At 38.7% G+C, this 23,942-nt stretch overlaps 1 protein-coding gene across 14 annotated transcripts in view; it reads left to right on the forward strand.

The window, feature by feature from the left end:
• The window catches only part of LOC140611761 (uncharacterized), a 112,238-nt gene that overhangs the window by 3,025 nt on the left and 85,271 nt on the right, over positions 1-23,942 (forward strand). For 6 of the 14 annotated variants that reach the window (XR_012012924.1, XM_072788610.1, XM_072788609.1 and 3 more), the window contains 5 exons: positions 1,022-1,142; positions 8,674-8,789; positions 12,439-12,585; positions 14,926-15,040; positions 17,701-17,773. Coding sequence is in view for 10 of the 14 variants with exons in the window: in XM_072788610.1 (XP_072644711.1) it covers positions 12,568-12,585; positions 14,926-15,040; positions 17,701-17,773 (206 nt within the window). In the remaining 4 variants the exon portion in view is untranslated. Of the gene's footprint in view, positions 1-1,021; positions 1,143-8,673; positions 8,790-9,461; positions 11,275-11,549; positions 11,598-12,438; positions 12,586-14,925; positions 15,041-17,147; positions 19,727-23,942 lie in introns of those variants that run through there. The other 8 variants (XM_072788608.1, XM_072788613.1, XM_072788614.1 and 5 more) reach the window with 8 other exon arrangements.

Here is a 23,942-nt window from a genome sequence, read left to right on the forward strand (position 1 = left end):
ACATTGGGTGTGGAGATTACTTAGAAATAAAACCTTAGGGCAGCCCGGGTGGCTCAGCAGTTTAGCACTGCCTTCAGCCCAGGGCATGATCCTGGAGACCTGGGATCGAGTCCCACATCAGGCTCCCTGCATGGAGCCTGCTTCTCCCTCTGCCTGTATCTCTTCCTCTCTCTCTATCATGAATAAATAAATAAAATCTATGAAATCTCTTGACTCTACCTATACTGATCCATCTCTACCAATTTATCCTTCTATAAGCCTTCAGTACCTCTTGCTTGAATTACTAATCAATTAGCATCCCTAGATCCTCTCTTTACTTCCACTCTACTTTCCACACATCACAGCCTAAAGGATAGTTCTGAAATATAAGTTTAATCACATCACACCGTACTTCAGACACAGTAATGACTTCCCTGATTCTTGAAGTATAAGTTCTTTAATTTACCCCATGTGACCTTGCGTGGTCTGGCCCCTATGTATCTTGCACAAACCGACCTTGTTCATTCTCCCTTTCTTAACTGTATTTGTATTACCCTTTCAATCCTCTGGTCAGATACTTTTCGCTTTTCAGTATTTTAGACCTGTACCCTTTTCTGTAATCTTTTGCATATTTAATGGTATTTAAGTGTAGAACTGAAGTCAAGTGAGAATTCCCTGAGTCAAGTTTTCCTATATTCTCTCATTGGATCACATACTGCACCTTCTTAACATTTATTACAATTAAAAATTTGCATTTATTGCTGCAGTGATTAGATTAATGCTCATCTTCTGGAATTTACCTTGGATTAGAGTATACTGCATGTTCACTACTCTGTGCTTAGCATTCAGTACTAACTACATCTGGTACGGATACTGAGAATTGGACAACGGGAGCTAGGTATTGTGAGGCAAGTTTTCTGTACAGGTTGGAGGAGTTCCAAAATACCAGTGGTAGGAATTTGCTAAGGGCAGAAAGTGAGACCTGGGAAGAGTTACTTTGTAATGCAGTGAACCAAAAAAGATGCCCTGTTCTGTATTGCAGATTGGTTATACAAGTGTTCAGTTCAGAAACTGGTGGTATTCATCTCAAATATTGAAAGCAGTGAAGTCCTTGAAAGGTGGAAGTTTGATATTGAGTGCGACAAGACTGCAAAAGATGACAGGTAAGTATGAATTAAACTGCTTCCACTTTCATAGATTTTTTTTCCAAAACTTGTTTTCTTGACTCAATGAATTCTAACTATATTGAACTAGTTTCGTATAAGGTAGTTTGTTTCTAACTATGTTAGATCTCCCGTGGAGAAGAATAAGACTCACAAACTGTGCTCACAAAAGAGTCGTGCCTATTATGGACTTGTATAGTGTACTTTTAACATAACTGCCCTTAGTCTAAAATCCATAAATTTCACCCTTTAGTATTTATGGTGCTATATGTAAGCTACACATGATGTATTAGGTGGGCCATTTAATGGATTGTGTCAAGGTACTTTTAACCATGAAGTATTATCCTAGATTTTCTCCTAGCTTGATATGCAGCTCTACTGTATTTCATTTAACGCTATAAACTTCCTAAGACACTCTGAACTGAAGTTCTTAGATCCTCTGGATGGGAAATGCCCCCTCATTATATGCTAATTCTTAGCATTGTCCCAGGCATGCTTACCTGTAAACTCAGAACTCTCACTCATAATGAAATGTAGTTTGTTCCTGAAGCCTTTGGTCTGTTTTAGAAAATGTTTATTTTATTTTTTTAGTAAATTTATTTTTTATTGGTTTTCAATTTACCAACATACAGAATAACACCCAGTGCTCATGCCGTCAAGTGCCCCCCTCAGTGCCCACCACCCAGTCACCCCCACCCCCGCCCTCCTCCCCTGCCACCACCCCTAGTTCGTTTCCCAGAGTTAGGAGTATGTATGTTCCATCTCCCTTTCTGATATTTCCCACACATTTCTTCTCCCTTCCCTTATATTCCCTTTCACTATTATTTATATTCCCCAAATGAATGAGAACATACAATGTTTGTCCTTCTCCGACTGACTTATACTGCACTCAGCATAATACCCTGCAGTTCCATCCACGTTAAGCAAATGGTGGGTATTTGTCATTTCTAATGGCTGAGTAATGTTCCATTGTATACATAAACCACATCTTCTTTATCCATTCATCTTTCGATGGACACCGAGGCTCCTTCCACAGTTTGGCTATTGTGGACATTGCTTCCAGAAACATCCGGGTGCAGGTGGGTGCAGGTGTCCCGGCGTTTCATTGCTTCTGCATCTCTGAAGTAAATCCCCAGAGGTGCAATTGCTGGGTCATAGGGCAGGTCTATTTCTAACTCTTTGAGGAACCTCCACACAGTTTTCCAGAGTGGCTGCACCAGTTCACATTCCCACCAACAGTGTAAGAGGGTTGCCTTTTCTCCGCATCATCTCCAACATTTGTGGTTTCCTGCCTTGTTAATTTTCCCAACTCTCATGGTGTAAGGTGGTATCTCATTGTGGTTTTGGTTTGTATTTCCCTGATGGCAAGTGATGCAGAGCATTTTCTCATGTGGGTGTTGGCCATGTCTATGTCTTCCTCTGTGAGATTTCCCTTCATGTCTTTTGCCCATTTCATGATTGGATTGTATGTTTCTTTGGTGTTGAGTTTAAGAAGTTCTTTATAGATCTTGGATGCTAACCCTTTTTATCTGATATGTCATTTGCAAATATCTTCTCCCATTCTGTAAGTTGTCTTGTAGTTTTGTTGACTGAATCCTTTGCTGTGCAAAAGCTTCTTATCTTGATGAAGTCCCAATAGTTCATTTTTGCTTTTGTTTCTTTTGCCTTCATGGATGTATCTTGCAAGAAGTTATTGTGGCCGAGTTCAAAAAGGGTGTTGCCTGTGTTCTACTCTAGGATTTTGATGGAATCTTGTCTCACATTTAGATCTTTCATCCATTTTGAGTTTATCTTTGTGTGTGGTGAAAGAGAGTGGTCTAGTTTCATTCCTCTGCATGTGGATGTCCAATTTTCCCAGCACCATTTATTAAAGAGACTTTCTTCCAATGGATAATCTTTCCTCCTTTATCGAATATTAGTTGACCATAAAGTTCAGGGTCCATTTCTGGGTTCTCTATTCTGTTCCATTGATCTATGTGTCTGTTTTTGTGCTGGTACCACACTGTCTTGATGACCACAGCTTTGTAGCATAACCTGAAATCTGGCATTGTGATGCCCCCAGATATGGTTTTCTTTTTTAAAATTCCCCTGGCTATTTGGGGTCTTTTCTGATTCCACACAAATCTTAAAATAATTTGTTCTCTCTGAAGAAAGTCCATGGTATTTTGATAGGGATGCATTAAACATGTACATTGCTCTGGGTAACATTGACATTTTCACAATCTTAATTCTGCCAATCCATGAGCATGGAATATTTTTCCATCTCTTTGTGTCTTCCTCAATTTCTTTCACAAGTGTTCTATAGTTTTTAGGGTATAGTTCCTTTACCTCTTTGGTTAGGTTTCTTCCTAGGTATCTTATGCTTTTGGGTGCAATTGTAAATGGGATGGACTCTTTAATTTCTCTTTCTTCAGTCTCATTGTTAGTGTATAGAAATGCCATTGATTTCTGGGCATTGATTTTGTATCCTGCCACACTGCCAAATTGCTATATGAGTTCTAGCAATCTTGGGGTGGAGGCTTTTGGGTTTTCTATGTAGAGTATCATGTCATCGGCGAAGAGGGAGAGTTTGACTTCTTCTTTGTCAATTTGAATGCCTTTAATGCCTTTTTTTTGTCTGATTGCTGAGGCTAGGACTTCCAGTACTATGTTGAATAGCAGTGGTGAGAGTGGACATCCCTGTCTTGTTCCTGATCTTAGGGGAAAGGCTCCCAGTGCTTCCCCATGGAGAATGATATTTGCTGTGGGCTTTAGGTAGATGGCTTTTAAGATGTTGAAGAATGTTCCCTCTATCCCTACACTCTGAAGAGTTTTGATCAGGAATGGATGCTGTATTTTGTCAAATCCTTTCTCTGCATCTAATGGGAGGATCCTATGGTTCTTGGTTTTTCTCTTGCTGATATGATGGATCACATTGTTTGTTTTATGAGTATTGAACCAGCCTTCTGTCCCGGGGATAAATCGTACATGGTCATGGTGAATAATTTTCTTAATGTGTTGTTGGAACCTATTGGCTAGTATCTTCTTGAGAATTTTTGCATCCATATTCATCAGGGATATTGGTCTGTAATTCTCCTTTTGGTGGGGTCTTTGTCTGGTTTTGGAATTAAGGTGATGCTGGCCTCATAGAAAGAATTTGGAAGTACTCCATCTCTTTCTATCTTTCCAAACAGCTTTAGTAGAATAGGTGTGGTTTCTTCTTTAAACGTTTGATAGAATTCCCCTGGGAAGCCATCTGGCCCTGGACTTTTGTGTCTTGAGGGGTTTTTGATGACTGCTTCAATTTCCTCCCTGGTTATTGGCCTGTTTAGGTTTTCTATTTCTTCCTGTTCCAGTTTTGGTAGTTTGTGGCTTTCCAGGAATGTGTCCATTTCTTCTAGATTGCCTAATTTATTGGCCTATAGCTGTTCGTAATATGTTTTTAAAATCGTTTGTATTTCCTTGGTGTTGGTAGTGATCTCTCCTTTCTCATTCATGACTTTCTTAATTTGAGTCTTCTCTATCTTCTTTTTAATAAGGTTGGCTAACGGTTTATCTATCTTATTAATTCTTTCATAGAACCAACTCCTGTTTATGTTGATCTGTTCCACAGTTCTTTTGGTCTTGATTTCGTTGAGTTCTGCTCGAATCTTTCTTAACTCTCTTCTTTTTTTTTTTTTTTTTAATTTATTTATTTATGATAGTCACAGAGAGAGAGAGAGAGAGAGGCAGAGACACAGGCAGAGGGAGAAGCAGGCTCCATGCACCGGGAGCCCGACATGGGATTCGATCCCGGGTCTCCAGGACCGCGCCCTGGGCCAAAGGCAGGCGCCAAACCGCTGCGCCACCCAGGGATCCCCTTAACTCTCTTCTTCTACTGGGTGTAGGATCTATTTGCTGTTTCTTCTCTAGCTCCTTTATGTGTAAGGTTAGCTTTTATATTTGAGATCTTTCCAGTTTTTGAGTGGATGCTTGTATTGCGATGTATTTGCCCCTTAGGACTGCTTTTGCTGCATCCCAATGATTTTGAATGGTTGTACCTTCATTCTCATTAGTTGCCATGAATCTTTTTAATTCTTCCTTAATTTCCTGGTTGACCCTTTCATCTTTTAGCAAGATGATCCTTAACCTCCACGTGTTTGAAGGCCTTCCAAACTTCTTGTTGTGATTTAGTTCTAATATCAAGGCATTATGGTCTGAGAATATGCAGGGGACGATCCCAGTATTTTGGTATCGGTTCAAGCCCCATTTGTGACCCAGGATGTGGTCTATTCTGGAGAAAGTTCCATGTGCACTTGAGAAGAATGTGTATTCAGTTGAGTTTGGATGTAAAGTTCTGTAGATACCTGAAGTCCATCTGGTCCAGTGTATCATTTAAAGCTCTTGTTTCTTTGGAGATTTTGTGCTTAGAAGACCTATCCAGTGCAGAAAGCCTTAAATCGAAGTCACCAAGTAGAAGTGTATTATTATCTAAATATGTCTTAATTTTGGTTATTAATTGATTGATATATTTGTCAGCTCCCACATTCAGGGCATATATATTGAGGATTGTTAAGTCCTCTTGTTGGATAGATACTTTAAGTATGATATAGTGTCCCTCTTCATCTCTTACTACAGTCTTTGGGGTAAAGTTCAGTTTATCTGATATAAGGATGGCTACCACTACTTTCTTTTGAGGACCATTTGAATGGTAAATGGTTCTCCAACCTTTTGTTTTCAGGCTGTAAGTGTCCTTCTGTCTAAGATGAGTCTCTTGTAGACAGAAAATAGATGGGTCCTGCTTTTTTATCCAGTCTGAAACCCTGCACCTTTTGATGGGGTCATTAAGCCCGTTCACATTCAGAGTTACTATTGACAGGTAGGAGTTTAGTGTCATCATGATATCTATTCAGTCCTTTTTTTGTGGATTGTTCCACTGAACTTCTTCTTAAAGGGAAATTTTAAGAGTCCCCCTTAAAATTTCTTGCAGAGCTGGTTTGGAGGTCACATATTCTTTCAGTTCCTGCCTGTCTTGGAAGGTCTTTATCTCTCCTTTTATTCTGAATGAGAGCCTTGCTGGATAAAGTATTCTTGGTTGCATGTTCTTCTCATTTAGGACCCTGAATATATCCTGCCAGCCCTTTCTAGCCTACCAGGTCTCTGTGGAGAGGTCTGCTGTAACCCTAATACTCCTCCCCATAAAATTCAGGGAATTCTTGTCTCTTGCTGCTTTAAGGATCTTCTCTTTATCTTTGGAATTTGCAAGCTTCACTACTAAATGTCGAGGTGTTGAGCAGTTTTTATTGATTTTAGGGGGGGAACACTCTATCTCCTGGATCAGAAGGCCTGTTTCCCTTCTCAGATTAGGAAAGTTTTCAGCTAGGATTTGTTAAAATACATATTCTGGCCCTCCGGCCCTTTCGGCGCACTTGGGAAACCCAATTAAATGTAGGTTTTTCTTCCTCAGGCTGTCGTTTATTTCTCTTAATCTATCTTCACGGTCTTTTAATTGTTTGTCTCTTTTTCCCTCAGTTTCTCTCTTTGCCATCAACTTGTCTTCTATGTCTCCCTCTCATTCTTCTGCCTCATGAACCCTCGTTGTGTGGACTTCTAGTTTGGATTGCACCTCATTCAATTGATTTTTAATTTCTGCCTGATTATATCTAAATATTGCAGTCATGAAGTCTCTTGAGTCCTTTATGCTTTTTTCTAGCCCCCAGTAGGTTTATAATAGTGCTTCTGAATTTCCTTTCTGACATTGAATTGTAATCCAGATTTTGTAACTCTGTGGGACAGAGGACTGTTTCTGATTCTTTCTTTTGAGTTGAGGATTTCTTTCTAGTCATTTTGCTCAGTGCAGAGTGGCCAAAAACAAGTTGTATTGGGAAAAGGAGAAAAAGAGAGGAGAGAAAGAAGGAAAGAAAAGAGAAAAAGAAATAATAAAAAAGGAAGTAAAAAAGAAGAAACAGAGATAGAAAAATAAAGAAAGGAAAAAGAAGGGCAGGGTAAGCAAACAGAAATCAAAAAGCAAAAAAAAAAAAACAAAAACAAAAACAAAACACAGGGGAGTATCTTCTGTTTCTGTACTTTAATTCCCTTGACATCCCCTGGAATTTGTCCGTCTAGTTGGTCTTCTGGGGGACGGGCCTGTTGTGCTGATTTTCAGGTGTTAGCACTTGGGGGAGCTGCTCTGCCCCCTGCCTGGTGCAGGGCTCAGTGGGGATTGTTTACCCCTTGAGGCTCCAGAGGGAACAACTGCAGTGGTGGCGGCCAGCTCTGGAGCCCTGGAGTCAGCTCCCGCAGTAACTACAGAGCTCTCCATCTGTAGGGGCCTGGATGCTCCAGGGGCATGGCCGCTATCTGCTCAGTTCGGGGCAGGAGCGTCCTTCCCGTCCTGGGCCCTCCTGGCCTCTGCCTGTCCTTGGGGGAGGCCGGATCCTGGGATGTTTCCCTGGCGCCCTGTGCTCCCGGGCCTGTGCTGTTGGATTTGCGCTCCACCGCATAGCCACCTCTCCGCAGAGCTGCCGTCTGAGCCCCTCTGAGCTGCTCCTGGGTCCAGCGGTGCCACGCTGCAGCCCTTTAGGGAGCTCAGCGCACTCTCCCCTGGGCACAGTTGCTCTGTTAGTGTCTCAGGGAGCCTGAGGGCATCCCCACTTTTCTGCGGTCCTGCTCCAACTCCCTGCGAGGCCTTTCCGCCCAGGAAGATTGGTGAAGCTCCTGCTTCTCGGGGCCTGGGGTCTCCTGTCCTGGGGACACTCACCCCGGCCTTAGCCCGGCTCCTAGTGGGGCCCCTCCCCCTCGGATGCCTTTTGTTTCTTTTTTTTTTTATGATAGGCACACAGTGAGAGAGAGAGAGGCAGAGACACAGGCAGAGGGAGAAGCAGGCTCCATGCACTGGGAGCCCGAAGTGGGATTCGATCCCAGATCTCCAGGATCGCGCCCTGAGCCAAAGGCAGGCGCTAAACCACTGCGCCACCCAGGGATCCCGCCTTTTGTTTCTTTAGTTCTTTTTGCCCCATCTTCCTACCTTGATTGAAGCATGAACCTTCTCACTGTAGCATTTCAGCTATTCTCTCTTTAAATCTCAGGCCGAATTCATAGATTTTCAGGATGATTTGAAGATTATCTAAGTAATTGGTGGGGACAGGTGATTTGGGGTCCCTCCTCTTCCGCCATCTTGCCCCTCCCCTAGAAAATGTTTAATTATAAATACACCTTGATATAACATCTTCTTTGAAGCACTACAGAATTAGACATTTAGGTATTCCTAAAAATACCAAAATGATTATGCCAATTAAAGATCTTAGATACTAATTGTTATCTTTATTTTACAATATGCTGAATGTTTCTTGACTTGAAGCACTCTGCAGGTTTTCTGGTCATCTGTTATTTAATGACCTGATACTAAGATCAGCCTTAATAACTGGAATAATAAATGAAATTATAATTGTTTTTTTAAAAACTCGTTTGGAATGCATTACTTAATTTGAGTTTTGAAGCATTTAATCAAACAAATAATCTTACCAGTGTTTTAAATAACTTGTTAAAACTTAAAATGAATCAAATAATTTAGTTTCTTTGGTAGCACACCCAGAGAAATGTCTCAGAAGGCCATCCAGGATGAGATCCTCTCCATAATCCGACAGATCACAGTTACCGTGACGTTTCTGCCCTTGTTGGAAGTCTCTTGTAAGTATTATATGACTTCACGTTGGTTCAGATTTCTTGTGGAAAGACTAAGGTATTACTTTAAGAATTAACCGTTTTGTTGAATTTTTTCTTAATTATCCATGTCATGGTATATAAGTGAGAAAAACGTCATGAATCTAAGGCAATGCTGGTTGTGTTTTTTTTTTTAATTTTTTTTTTATTTATGATAGTCACAGAGAGAAGGAGAGAGAGGCAGAGACAAAGGCAGAGGGAGAAGCAGGCTCCATGCACCGGGAGCCTGATGTGGGATTCGATCCCGGGTCCAGGATCGCGCCCTGGGCCAAAGGCAGGCGCCAAACCGCTGCACCACCCAGGGATCCCCTGGTTGTGTTTTATTTACAAGTGCTGAATAGGGAAAGAATGAAAGTTTTCTACAGTACTCCTGAATATTTAGATTTAATTTCTTCCATTACTTTTATTTTATACACATTTCCTTGTATATAATTAAGACTTAGGTATAACTGTGTCTTTCTTTTCTAGCTTAGTTACTCCTTCATTAATCAGATATACCCTAAATGCCTACTGTATGCCTAACACGGTTCTGGGCATTGGGATACAGCAGTCACAGAACCAAGGTGTTCTTTTTCTCTGGCTTAGATTCATGCTGTCTCGTGATTAATTATATACTTTCTGCAAATATCTTTAGTGGCTCTTTGAAGAAAAAAAAATCAAGTTTTTCATTAAGTAAAAGGGAGTACAGTATTTTCTGTACTAAAATTTCCATTGAAGAAAAGCAATTAGCTAATATAACTGATTAGAGATCAAGCTAAACTAGCTTTTCTGACATGATAGCTGGCTCACATGTGAGGGAGACAGGAAGGATAGTTGTACCTTTCAAAAAATAATTGTACTTTAATGATCTTATCCAATTTAGGTTCATTTGACCTACTGATTTATACAGACAAGGATTTGGTTGTACTTGAAAAATGGGAAGAGTCAGGACCACAGTTTGTTACCAATTCTGAGGAAGTCCGTCTTCGTTCATTTAGTACTACTATCCACAAAGTAAATAGCATGGTGGCCTATAAAATTCCCACCAGTGACTGAGGATGAGATAAGGACAGTGATGTACTTGTAGTTCTCAGATGCGGTTTTCCTGAAACCAAGTCAACTATAGTTGATAAATTTTGTATCACTGGTTAATTTTTAGACTGGGAAAACTTAACATTCTACATCTATTGAACTGTGCATAATTGTCCAATTTTTTCTACCTGTATAACTTTATACAGGGTTGACATAAATTATTGCACATTGTTCAAAAGGGAACTAGCAGATCACATCAGCATTGTTGTCAATTCCTTGAAAGTGGTAACTGTAGATGGATAACTTTTGCCATAAAACTAAATGCCTTCTTAAATCAGACCTTTTGGTCAAGGACTTTGACTCTGGAATATAGGTAGGAAGATATTAAATGTAAAATACAGCAACAGAAGTCTGAATATTGAGAGTGTTTGTTTAGATTCTGAAATTATCTAACGATAACTTGCAAGTAATGAAACATTGCTCATAATAGGTCTCTGCCATTTATTTTATTTGTATATTTTCCATATTGAAAACATTTCCAATGATTTGATTTTAATTTGTTGTAGAACTCGAACCTACAAAGCTACGTATATTGCCACTGTTTAAATTCCTGTGATACAGAACTCTTAATTTTTTTTATGTTTTCTAAAATCAAGCTTTAAATGATGATGAAATAAAGTTAAATATGTATGTTTAAAATTTGTCTTAAAATATGTTTATATTGGTGTGGTATTAACACATACAATAGAATGGATTCAGTATAGCAAATAATATCTTGTGCTTACTGAGGCCTAAGGATACAAACTTGAATAAATCTGGAGGTACTTTCAATTTAATGAACAAGCTTTGATTATATCTCTTTAATCTTATAACCTTAGACTTAAAATAAGCATCATTCTCTGTAAAAAATAATAGATGTCATTGGAATTAATTCATTTTAGCATGTAGTGTACTGGAGAACTTTTCTATCCTCTTAGCCTTATTGCCAGCCTAGTTTTCCTTATTTTTTAAGGGTCAGTTTAAGGCAAACTTCTGACGTCTTTTCTCATCTCTATTCTAAATGTTACCTTGTTTTGTAATTAAGTGCTTAGTATCAGACACCGTTCTAAGCTTTTTATATGATTTAACTCATTAACCTTCACTATAAAGTAAAAACACATGGCCTGTATCACTCATTCAGAAATTACAAAGTGAGCACCTGTTAAAGTGCCAAGTATTAGGATGAATGAAACAAAGTCCTGGTCTTTCTAAAGCGTGAGATATGGAGAGGAAAATAGATGGCAATCTTCCAGGCAGTTACTACACAGGTTTATCTCATTATGTATTTGTCTTTGTTTTTTCACCTGAGTAATCTAATCTCTTTGATCCAGTTGCCTGCTTGTTAAGAATAAAGGGCAATTCTCTCATTGCAAGACAAATAAGTGCCAGTAATTGATGACAGGTATCGTGAATGCTATTGTGAAAGCCCATTGCCTTGAGAATTGTTGAAGCTATCTAATTGAGGTCCACCCACATGTGTCCTTTTCCTGAATAAGAAAAGTAGTTCTAGGGATCCCTGGGTGGCGCAGCGGTTTAGCGCCTGCCTTTGGCCCAGGGCGTGATCCTGGAGACCCGGGATCGAATCCCACGTCGGGCTCCCGGTGCATGGAGCCTGCTTCTCCCTCTGCCTTTGTCTCTGCCTCTCTCTCTCTCTGTGTGTGACTATCATAAATAAATAAAAAAAATAAAGTAGTTCTGCAGAAATGAAAATGATGTTGAATTAAGGTATGGTCAAGAGTCTGGTTTTCCAAACATGAGGTATGTTACAAAGTGAACACTAGTAAGATTAAAACATTTAAATACTGGGCTGTTTGTAACCTCTAAACATGAAACATTAGGTTGAGAAGGAAAACAGAACTGGAAGTTCAGTAAAAATATGAAGAGTTAACAATTCTGGTCCTACTTTTGGGACAAAAGTTTGAAATTCTTTTTAGAAAGCAGTAACTGCTTTAGGAAACACTAAATGACTCTGCTAAATAACCAGAAATAATGTGGTCATTCCCTGAAAAATGTTCACCAGTAGCAACTTTCTTAATAGGTCACGGATAATACTTTAATTTCTGTCAGTTGTTTTTATTCATCAAATTAAACTGTCCTAATATTGCCACTTATACTTTGTGGCTTATAACACTACTGACTCCTACTAGTACATCTATTAGAGTTGAGTGGGAGCCAAGCTACAAGCTTTATTGGCAAAGCTCAATCGGAAAAGCTTTGGCCTATGGCTCCAACTAAACTTGTCCTGCCCTCTTTTCCTATACCTTGAAGTCCACCTTAAGAGGAAGATATTTATTTATTTATTTTTTTAAGAGGAAGATATTTAAACCAACAGATGCAAGAATTGCGAATGACCTATGAACAGTGGGTATTATGTGTAATTGATGAATCACTAAATTATACTCCTGAAACCAATATTACACTATATGTTAACTAAAATTTAAATAAATGTTTGGAAGAAAAAAAGAGCCCTACATGACTTCCACACCATGTTATACAGAGAAACCAAGATTCTAAGAGAGCCTGATGGGCCTGCCCTGGACTCTTGACTCAGTTTTGCTTACCATAGGTGGAGGAATGGAAACATGTTCCGACTGGGCCTATCAGGGTCTGAAATAGAGCCCCAGAAGGGACTGAACCACACGTCTCCAGGATTCTTCTCCCAGTGTCATCAATTGGAGAGAGGAGTCAAGCCTCCATGGGAATTCACACAGAGGTGTGTAATAGTCTCATGTATTAATTGGCTTTTACACAAACAACCATAGAATAACAATTTTTTCCCTGTAAGTCAGTGGGTTATCTGGAGTGCTTGTCTTCTTATCATGCAAATCTGCAGGGTACGTGTCTCCTTCTATCATTGAAGGGGCAATGCCTCACCAGGACTGCTAAAGCTTATCTTCAGAACTTTCACACTGACATTTTTGCCCATATTCCACTGATGCAGGTAAGTCTTAAGGCTAAGCCAAACTTCAATGGGGCCAGAAAGTACACTCTTCTCATGGACTTGGGGAGAGGGCTGTGTGAAAATCTGATGAAAGTGATAGTATAAAAAAAAAAAAAAAAAAGAAAGTGATAGTATAAAGGAAAGATCAGGATACCTAAATAATGCTACACTGTAACTCATTTTCCACCAGATGTCATTAATGCTACAATATTCAAATTAAGGTGAACTTTTAACTTTAATGTTCAGCCTTTCCTATTGGAAATTAACTTTGGGATTTCTGGCTACAAAGATATAAAGACATCAGAGGAAGAAAACATAGCACCTGTATTCGTTAGGTAATATTTCATTTAATTTTCCTGCTTTAGTGCACAAGTAAAATTGCAGGATCAATGGACACACAAACAGCTCTACATTTTTTAAACTTTAGATGGTCTCTTCTGTCCATGATCAAGAAGCTCATTTGGCTCCTCAGCAAGCTCATCAAGAGCAGTGTTTCTTCACCTTTCCTAATGGCTCCTACCCTTTTACATCCTTTTAGCAATTGAATGTCCATAACACATTACTTTCCATTTACTGTACTTTACAAAGCTCCAGGTTTCTTTTTTTTTTTTTTTTTAATTTTATTTATTTATGATAGTCACACAGAGAGAGAGAGAGGCAGAGACACAGGCAGAGGGAGAAGCAGGCTCCATGCACCGGGAGCCCGACGTGGGATTCGATCCCGGGTCTCCAGGATCGTGCTCTGGGCCAAAGGCAGGCGCCAAACCGCTGTGCCCCCCAGGGATCCCAAGCTCCAGGTTTCTTTGGGAGCATTGTAATTACACTGTCCTCAGATGACTTTAACCAATTAATGGCAGGAACCAAAAGACAGAAGACTTAATCCTGTAACTTATCTATATCGTTCAAAGAATAAATCAAGTGTGAACTTGTGAGCTGTGGTGCAACACTTTCCCAACCAGTCAAAAGAATTGTTTATTAAATAGCCTTTTACTCTTTAGGGAATTAATTTTTGGCTAAAGTTGTAAATAATATCTTCATCTTTTTATTAAATATGTAAAGTTCTGTTTTAATTAATTTTTGTTCAGTGTAACCATGATAAAAACTTGGTGTTGGAATAACTATGGAATAGAAATGCTGCTAAATTTCAAATTTTATTAGTTACATCTTCTTAGAGCAGATCTTTATTTTTTATTTCTTTTTTTATTTATTTTTTACTGGAGTTCATTTTGCCAACATAGAGCATAACACCCAGTGCTCATGCCATCAAGTGCTCCCCTCAGTGCGTGTCACCTCGTCACCCCATCCCCCTACCCACCTCCCCTTCCACTACCCCTTGTTCATTTCCCAGAGTTAGGAGTCTCTAAGAGCAGCTCTTTAAAGATCTTTCCATTCTTCATGAATATGGCTTTGAAAGCCCACAGCATTAACTGATGCTTATTTTAAAAAAATCTAGTTGGGAAAGCTACTTAATCTTCATTAGAGTTGACAATCCTCTTCCAATATGGCAAAAACATTGTAGCCTTAGCAAGAAAACTATTAGAAAAAGCTTAGAGAGGAAAATGTCAAGAGTTGACTCTCTGATTACACAAGTCAGTTTATGTTACCATTTCACCTACTTTTGTGCTCTTACCATTTGATCTATTTTTATACTAGAGAAACATTTCATTTATTTGTATAAAGTCCATTCATCTGCGTTTATCTGCACCATTTTGCTAGGCAAGCTTGTTTGCACAAAGGAACACATGAGATCAAAATCTTTATTGTTTTGGCATTTTATCTGTGCTAAAAAAAGCCTATGAGTATAAGCACGACCACACATACTCCACTATCCATGCAAGGGAAAGATCTCAAACCTCTTCAAAAACTATCTAGTTATGGATATACCCAGTGGATACCTAGACATGGATCTAAATTTCTTTCTGAACGGCAGTGTCACTGACTCACATGCATTATTACTTAATCCTCACAAGAAATCTAGAGGGGTTATTGTTCCCATTTTACACGTATAAAACCTGAGACTCAGGAAGGCTAGGTAATTTGCTGAACTTCAGACATCCAGGGTCTAGCCCCAGGCCTAACCCTAAACCAATATTCTTTCTCATTGGTTTTCAGAAACTAGACAACAGCGGAAGGTGCCCTGCTCCAGCTGCAGGGACTCAGCCAGAAAGACTGGAATACTACATGACTCTACCTGCAAGTTGGGGAAGGAGAACTCAACACTATTTGAGTATTGAGTTGCATTCATTTTTTTAAAAACACTTTTTCAAAATAAGCTATCATTAAATTTTATATATACATAGTATTTTTGCTGTATAATAGCATCATGCATTTTCTTCCATCAATGTTTTCTTCTCTCATTCTTTCACTTGTTTTTGTAACTACATGCTGTGTTGGAATTTGCACTTCTTTACGGGTTGGAACCAGTTTGAGAAAGGGGAGACAGAAGGCAATTGAAATGTATGTTATCATCCAAATGATAGGGTTCCCTAGTAAAGCTGGGTAGAGGCTTAGACCTCATGCAAAAACAGGGTTTGCTACTGCATCTCCATAAACAAGCCATGGGATGGCCAGAAACTGCAGTTGTCCTCACTCAAGCCCACTCCAATAGGGGACCAAGAAACACTTTAAGTACAAAAGCTCTACACAGCTTCTATAGGTCTTAAAAAAGGTCTGTTCTACGTTGCTTGGGATGGTGTGAGAAAGTGAAGAGAGCGACCCCAAATCTCTTCTCCAACACCATGTTCTGTCATCAGGATTGGAGTCGAATCCTGAAGAGGGGAATAACGCGCATCCCTCTGAATGTTTGCCAGCTTTTTAATTTTTTAAATATATTACATTGTGGGTTCCACTGGCATCATGTGAGTTGTTTAAGTAGCATACTCACAGGCATATTTTTTTCAGTTTTAGTAATTATGTATGTATTTTCATCTGTAGTCAGAAAGATACCTGTTTTTTTTCCTAACATGTTTTAACACATATTACCCTGAGCAAAGATTGTAAAGTCCATGCTGAATACTTAAAAACATGTATTTGTAGAAAAGTCATGAAGGTGGTGTACACATGATGGAAGGCTGAGAAACAATGTCATAACCCTTTGTACTCAGGCATCAGAAGGGGACCAGGCAGCTGTCCCTCTCAGCCGAGTGGTGCATGCTCACAGTGCTGCTGTGCTCACACAGTCCCCAAGTCTGCTTCTCCCTACACAGAGTCCTTCTGGGACTTCTTGAAGGGCATTTTGCTTTTTGCCCATAAAAGACTAGCACCATGAGTCAGATAGTACTAAGCTGAAAGTTCACTCTCTAATTCTATTTCTTATCACTAATTATGCCCAGTCATGTTGTCCAAAATAGCTCACCAGACTTTATGATATGAATACAGAGAACTATATCCATATTAAAATGTCCCAAATTTGAACAATATGAAACTCATTTTTGTTACTCAACTTCCCCACAAACTAAATCCCCTTGCAAATAAAAGCTCTATGAGCTTTTATTTAAAGTCCAAATGCTCTCACTCTCCATTTTATACAATTGGCTCAGTGTCAGCCAGAGGCTTTTACTCAGAGCCAAGGTTCCTATAGCTGCAGCTGTGTCCTGGGATTTCACAGGAATGAGTATAGCTTCTTCAGCTTCTTCAAAGTTGCTTCAAATCTCTAATTAGTTCTAGTCTCCAAGGGGTCAGCAATCACAAAAGAAACTGTCCACTATAGAAGTTGTCACAAACAAAACTGTGGTACCCCACTTAAGTGACTATGTAATGTCACCTGACACTGCTATCAGAGCACAGCAGATAACTTAGTAGCACCTATGCTGGAGACAGCGAGGACCTGGTCTCAGTCTGGTGGCAAGCCAGCCAGCTGCACCAGCACTGAATCCACGGCCTGTGAATCTGTATGACTGAGCAGAAAGTGCCCATCAATAGTTGTGCTTCCACATGTTTAATATAGGTATTCCTTTGCTTTTGCTGTTGTTATTGTTTTGTTTTGGTGATGTGTCCCGGGTCTCCCATATATATTACCTACTTTCTCTCAGAGAGTGACATTTGAGACATTATTGCCTTCTTCAAAAATATAGATAGGTATTCTGGTTTCTTCATTTTTTTGTGTCTTGTGTCTCATGTTTTGGCTACTTTGGTACAAGATTGTGAGACCACAAGTCTAGAGAAAACCTCTACTCCCAAATTCTTCCAAGTCTGTTCTCTCTAGAACAGGGAAGTACACTCTCCTCTGTAAATGCATGAGGAATGGGATGATGAACATCACCCTACTCCCTTAGTACTATGTTTAACTTACTAGTATATGACGTTTCATTTATTCTGAAAATGATAATTGTCAACTCTTTTCCACAGACATTTCATTCCTACCTAGGCAGGTTGAGTTGGGCCAGGCAAAGCAGTAGTTGGCCAGAATCAAGATTCTAAGAAAATAAAATACTGTGATCACAGTAAGAGGCAATGACTCAGGATTAGTCTTTTGTCAAGAAGTAAAAGAAGCTTGAGGGATCCCTGGGTGGCGCAGCGGTTTGGCGCCTGCCTTTGGCCCAGGGCGCGATCCTGGAGATCCGGGATCGAATCCCACGTCAGGCTCCCGGTGCATGGAGCCTGCTTCTCCCTCTGCCTGTGTCTCTGCCTCTCTCTCTCACTGTGTGCCTATCATGAATAAATTAAAAAAAAAAAAAAAAAAAAGAAGTAAAAGAAGGATAACAAAGTTTAGCAAAACTTTAAGGAGATTCTAGATATCACAGATTAAAGTAGTCAAAAGTTAGTATTCCAAAGAGTTCCACCATTGAAAAGATAGAACCCAAGCACAAACCAAAAAGATTCCAAAAAAAAACTTAAATTCAGGACAGAAACTTTTCTAGTCTCTTTTATTCCTTCCTGCCTCCATAGGATCTGACTACTGGTGTGAGGAGAGAGATTGCAGATGGGAAGGAAGTGGTGCCAAGAGCTGCAGCTGCAAAAAGTTGAGTTGGTTTTGTTTCTTCTAACTTTTAAACTTAAAATTAATACATACACACGTTTTAAAAATCAAGCAGTAGAGAATGATACCAAGTGAAAAGTAAATTCTCAGCCTGAACTTGTTCCCCGACTCATTTCCAGCTCCCTGTTTTTAAGTATTTTCTGTTCTCCTGGTGGTTATCACAGTACCTCTGAAATATATGTTAATACTTGATTTCTCCTTTTATCTTGTTTATCAACTTTAGATAGCATCTATTGGAAGATGAGAAACTTATTTCTTTGATCCATCCATGTCTATGTTTTTCCAGTTACATTGCTTTGATATTTCTGGTGATTATCATTTTAAAGAGTATACTTAAACTCTATTTTGTTACATCAATTTTAGACAGTATATAATTGATTTCTTGCTATATAAATAAATAGGTGAGAAAAATCTGTGACATTATCTTCCATATCTCTCTGCTGCTTTAATATTCAGACTTCCATTGTTTCATATTATCAGTGTTACTATTAGTCAGATTCTCTTTTACAGTTGTTGTCTTCCAAGCTTTGTTTGTATGTTGATTCTACAAATTAAAATAGCATTTCCGTTATTCCAATGATTAAAATTACTCCTTACTGAAGGACTAAATAGCTCTAGTTACTGAGAAAAAAAGGGTAACCTTAGGTCAGGAAAACTGAAAGATGAATGTTCCAAGTGCCAAGGTCAAATGGGATTCCTTGAACTCAATCTTCAAGACTTTCTATTAAATTCAATTTGGTCGATGATACTTTTAATATACAAGAAATATTTATCTGCCTTTGTTCTTATTTCATAGCCACCTCTTTTTTGGCTTCTTGACTCTAAAGATGTTAGTTGGTTTTGTTTTCTTAATTTTTTTTCCATTCTCTTGTTTTCCTCAGGAGTCTACTGTTATAATATCTGTTCCACTTGCACCTTTTTTTTTTTTTTTTTTTTGGTTTATTCTAAATTTTATGGGTCTTTTTCCCAAATATGCGAGTGATGAAAAAGGTTCATCAGCACTGGTAGCATGATTTTCTACTGTGGTATTAGACTTCTTTCTTGAATGAAAAGATGGATGGCAGGGTCTTTGTACACATAAGCTAGTAGTACTGTTTTAGGGTACATTTTGGTAGTTTGTTCATCATGTATCTTTTGAAAATTGACTTCTAAAAATATTAAATTAAAATATCATATCTTATTTACTTAGTTTTTTGGTGCATCTCAAATTTTGTGTGCCTGGTTTCACTCACTGCAGTATCTCTATCTGCTTTGGGACATGGACCTGGAAGGTTAAATGTAATTTCCAGATATGGTCAGTAGAGGGCAGCAAAGGGTAGTAGAGTGAACACTCAACTGCCAAGGCCTGGGCATCCCTTTTTTCCTTCTTTATAGAGATCAATTAGTGGTAGTAGAAAATTCAGAGTGCCAGAATCAGGATAGAGATTACTCATAATACTGATCCAGGATGGGTATCAAGCTTAGAAGGCAGTGGAAATGTTTAGCCACAAATTCATAGCCTGGTATCTATCAATGAGATGTGAACCACTGGACATTGGGAGGGGAATCATTAGGCTTTCACAGTCCTGACTCTTACTCCCAGCCTGTCTAAAACCTAAGATCTTGTTCTGTAAAGTCCCAGGAATCTCCTATCCACATTGAGAGCTTTGCAAATTTCCTGTCTGACAGTCAGTTCATGGTACTAGCAGTGGCTCTGGGATCCACAACCAGCCATTTCCGGGAGAAGAGACAGAGTGGGACATGGGCACCTTACGTAAACACTGACAATTGATGAAAACACTCACTTATGTTTAAGTTAAATAATTTGTGAGCCAACCTAAATGGGATGTGGCTTAAAATATATTTTCTTTCCTCTTCCAGGAGGGAAACATTCTTTAGGCAAGGAAATATTATAGGACTTTGAAATTAGACAAACTTGACTCTATGAATTATTAGGTATGTGGTTTTCAGTGCCTTAACTTTACTAAACTTCAGTTTTTCCAACTATAAAGTGGAAATAATGATTCTTACCTCACAAACCTGCTGCAAGGAAATGAGATGATGTCCATAAACTGCCTGGCAAAGAACTTGGCAATTTGCATTACTCAATTGGCATTACTACAATCTCTCCCTATCTTTGGTCATGGAGAATACTCATGATATTGTTACTATTTCTGAATAAAAAGTCTCATTGTCTCCTATAAGCATAAGTAAATCATTTGAAGGATTACTCTGTTAGATATCATACTAAGATTTCTGCGGTATGATCTCATTTAATTCTCATAACAGCCCTATGAAGCAGGTGCTTTTATCACCATCCGGATTTTATAAATGATAACAGTGAGGCTTCAGAAGTGTAACTAGTTTACCCAGTGTCATGTAGGTAGTAAATTATGAGGAAGGATTAAAACTACGTAATTTGATTCCAGACCTCGTGCTCTTGCCATTACATAATGTTTTCTGATGAACACATGTAATCAAAGATTTAAAATTTTAAGCAAAGAAATCAAAGAAGAAGTTTAAAAATACTTGGAGACCAATGAAAATGAAAACACACTGGTCCAAAAACTTTGAAATCCAGCAAAAGCTGTTCTAAGAGGGAACTTTAGAGCAATCCAGCCCTACCTCAAGAAGCAAGAAAAGTATTAACCTAACCTTACACTACAGAAGCTGGAAAAAGAAGAACAAATAAAACCCCAAACCAGCAGAAGAAATAAAATAATAAAGATTAGAGCAGAAATAAATGAAATAGAACCAAAAAAAACAATAAAACAGATCAATGAAACCAGGAGCTGGTTCTTTAAAAAGATCAACCAAATTGATAAAACTTGAACAAATCCTAGCTGAAAACTTTCCTAATCTGGGAAGGGAAACAGGCATTCAGATCCAGGAAATAGAGAGATCCCCCCCTAAAATCAATAAAAACCCCTCAACACCTCAACATTTAATAGTGAAGCTTGCAAATTCCAAAGACAAAAAGAAGATCCTTAAAGCAGCAAGAGACAAGAAAGCCCTGACTTTTATGGGGAGGAATATTAGGGTAACAGCAGACCTCTCCACAGAGACCTGGCAGGCCAGAAAGGGCTGGCAGGATATATTCAGGGTCCTAAATGAGAAGAACATGCAACTAAGAATACTTTATCCAGCAAGGCTCTCATTCAACATGGAAGGAGAGATAAAGAGCTTCCAAGACCAGCAGGAACTGAAAGAATATGTGACCTCCAAACCAGCTCTGCAAGAAATTTTAAGGGGGACTCTTAAAATTCCCCTTTAAGAAGAAGTTCAGTGGAACAATCCACAAAAAAAGGACTGAATAGATATCATGATGACACTAAACTCCTATCTGTCAATAGTAACTCTGAATGTGAACGGGCTTAATGACCCCATCAAAAGGCGCAGGGTTTCAGACTGGATAAAAAAGCAGGACCCATCTATTTGCTGTCTACAAGAGACTCATTTTAGACAGAAGGACACCTACAACCTGAAAATAAAAGGTTGGAGAACCATTTACCATTCAAGTGGTCCTCAAAAGAAAGCAGAGGTAGCCATCTTTATATCAGATAAACTAAAACTTACCCCAAAGACTGTAGTGAGAGATGAAGAGGGACACTATATCATACTTAAAGGATCTATCCAACAAGAGGACTTAACAATTATCAATATATATACCCCGAATGTGGGAGCTGCCAAATATATCAATCAATTAATAACCAAAATTAAGACATATTTTGATAATAATACACTTATACTTGGTGACATCTAATAGTGCTTGGTACACTCAATAGGTCTTCTAAGCACAACTTCTCCAAAGAAACAAGAGCTTTAAATGATACACTGGACCAGATGGATTTCACAGATATCTACAGAACTTTACATCCAAACTCAACTGAATACACATTCTTCTCAAGTGCACATGGAACTTTCTCCAGAATAGACCACATACTGGGTCACAAATCGGGTCTGAACCGATACCAAAAGATTGGGATCGTCCCCTGCATATTCTCAGACCATAATGCCTTGAAATTAGAACTAAATCACAACAAGAAGCTTGGAAGGCCTTCAAACACGTGGAGGTTAAGGACCATACATGTACAAATCCTCAACAAAGTATTAGCCAACCAAATCCACCAATACATTAAAAAAGTCATTTACCATGATCCAGTGCGATTTATTCTTAGTATGCAAATGTGATTCAATATTCACAAATCCATTAACATCATACATCTCATCAACAAGAGAAGGGTCAAATCCATGATCATTTTAATAGATGCAGAAAAGCATTTAAAAGTACAACATCCATTCATGATACAAACTCAACAAAGTAGGTTTAGAGGGAACATACCTCAACAGAATGAAGACCATATGTGAAAAAAACTATAGCTAATGTCATACTCAGTGGTGAAAAAGTGAGAGCTTTTCCCCAGGATCAAGAACAAAACAAGGATTTCCACCCTCACTACTTTTATTCAGCATAGTACTGGAAGTCCTAGCCCCAGCAATCAGACAAGAAAAAGCAATAAATGGCATCCAAATGGGTAAGGAAGAGGTAAAACTTTCACTATTTGCAGGTGCCATGATACTATATGTAGAAAACCCTCAGGATTCTACCAAAAATGGACTAGAACTGATAAATGAGTTCAGGAAAGTCACAGGATACAAACCAATATACAGAAACCCACTGCATTTCAATACACTAATAATGAAGAACAAAAAGAGAAATTAAGAAACAGTCCCATTAATGATTGTACCAAAAATAAGATACCTAGAAATAAATTTAAACAAGGAAGTGAAAGACGTGTATATATATATATATATATATATATTGAAAAAAATTGAAGACATTCAATATATATATATATTGAAAAAAATTGAAGACAACACAAATGGAAAAATATTCCATGCTTATTGATGAGAGAACAAGTATTAATAAAATGTTCCATACTCAAAATAATCTACTGATTTGATGGAATCCCTATCAAAGAACCAATAGTATTTTTCACAGAACTAAAACAAGTAATTCATAAGCATGCATGGAACCACAAAAGACCCCAAATAGCCAAAGCAATCTTGAAAAAGAAAAAAAAAAAAAAACTGGAGGTATCACGGTCCCAGATTTCAAGATATATTACAAAGCTGTAATAATCAAAACAGTATGGTATTGACAAAAATTGACAATAGATCAATAATATGGTATTATGGGCATAATGATCACCTTAAAGTATCTCTTCTATTTGATATTTAGGCTGAAAACATAGGTGTTCGGTGAAATAGATGAAAACAGACCAGGGCAGCCCGGGTGGCTCAGCGGTTTAGCGCTGCCTTCAACCCAGGGCATGATCCTGGAGACCCGGGATGGAGTCCCACATCGGGCTCCCTGCATGGAGCCTGCTTCTCCCTCTGCCTGTGTCTCTGCCTCTCTCTCTCTCTCATTCTGTGTCTCTCATGAATAAACACATAAATAAAGTCTTTAAAAAAGAAAACAGACCCTATCATTATTATTCTATTTAGAGCTCATTCATCAAATTAAAATAAATCACAATGGTATTATGGGAGAAATTAAGCTTTAGCTATTACTGCAAAGGTAACTGTGACCTGGTAAAAGAAGCTCCCTTTATCTTTCTCAGACAAACTTTTCTCTCCTTTGCTTTACTACAAGGAGAAGATACTATCAAACACTGTATCTTTCTCAATTAATTCCTTAAAACCAGTGACTCACAATCCTGGTTACATGTAAGAATCACTCAAAGAGCTTTTTCCAGATCTGATGAATCAGAACCTCTGGGGGAGGCAGTTTCAGAATGAGTGCCTGAAAAGCCTCCCAAGTGAGTCTGATGCATATCAGAATTGATCAACAGGACGAGATTCTAAAAGGAGAGAAGTTTTCCCGGCCTCTAAATCTCTAACCTCTCTGAAGGGAGATGCAGAGAATGGGACATAATCTGAGAATTGGGGAAGGTGCAGAGATAAGTCTGCCTATATTTTTTACCTGAAATAGATTATTTTTTACCTGAAATAGATTTTGACAGGTGCTTGATGGGAGGCCAGAAAGTGTTGCCCAATGAGCCTCCATGGTTCTAAATACAGTCAAGCATGGCCAGACTAGCACTTGTCCTTTAAAAGTGGTGAGAAGGGGTGCCTGGTGGCTTACTTGGTTAACTTTCTGACTCTTGAT

The sequence above is a fragment of the Canis lupus genome, chromosome 20 (assembly GCF_048164855.1).
Source record: "Canis lupus baileyi chromosome 20, mCanLup2.hap1, whole genome shotgun sequence".
In the NCBI taxonomy this organism is placed as follows: domain Eukaryota; kingdom Metazoa; phylum Chordata; class Mammalia; order Carnivora; family Canidae; genus Canis; species Canis lupus.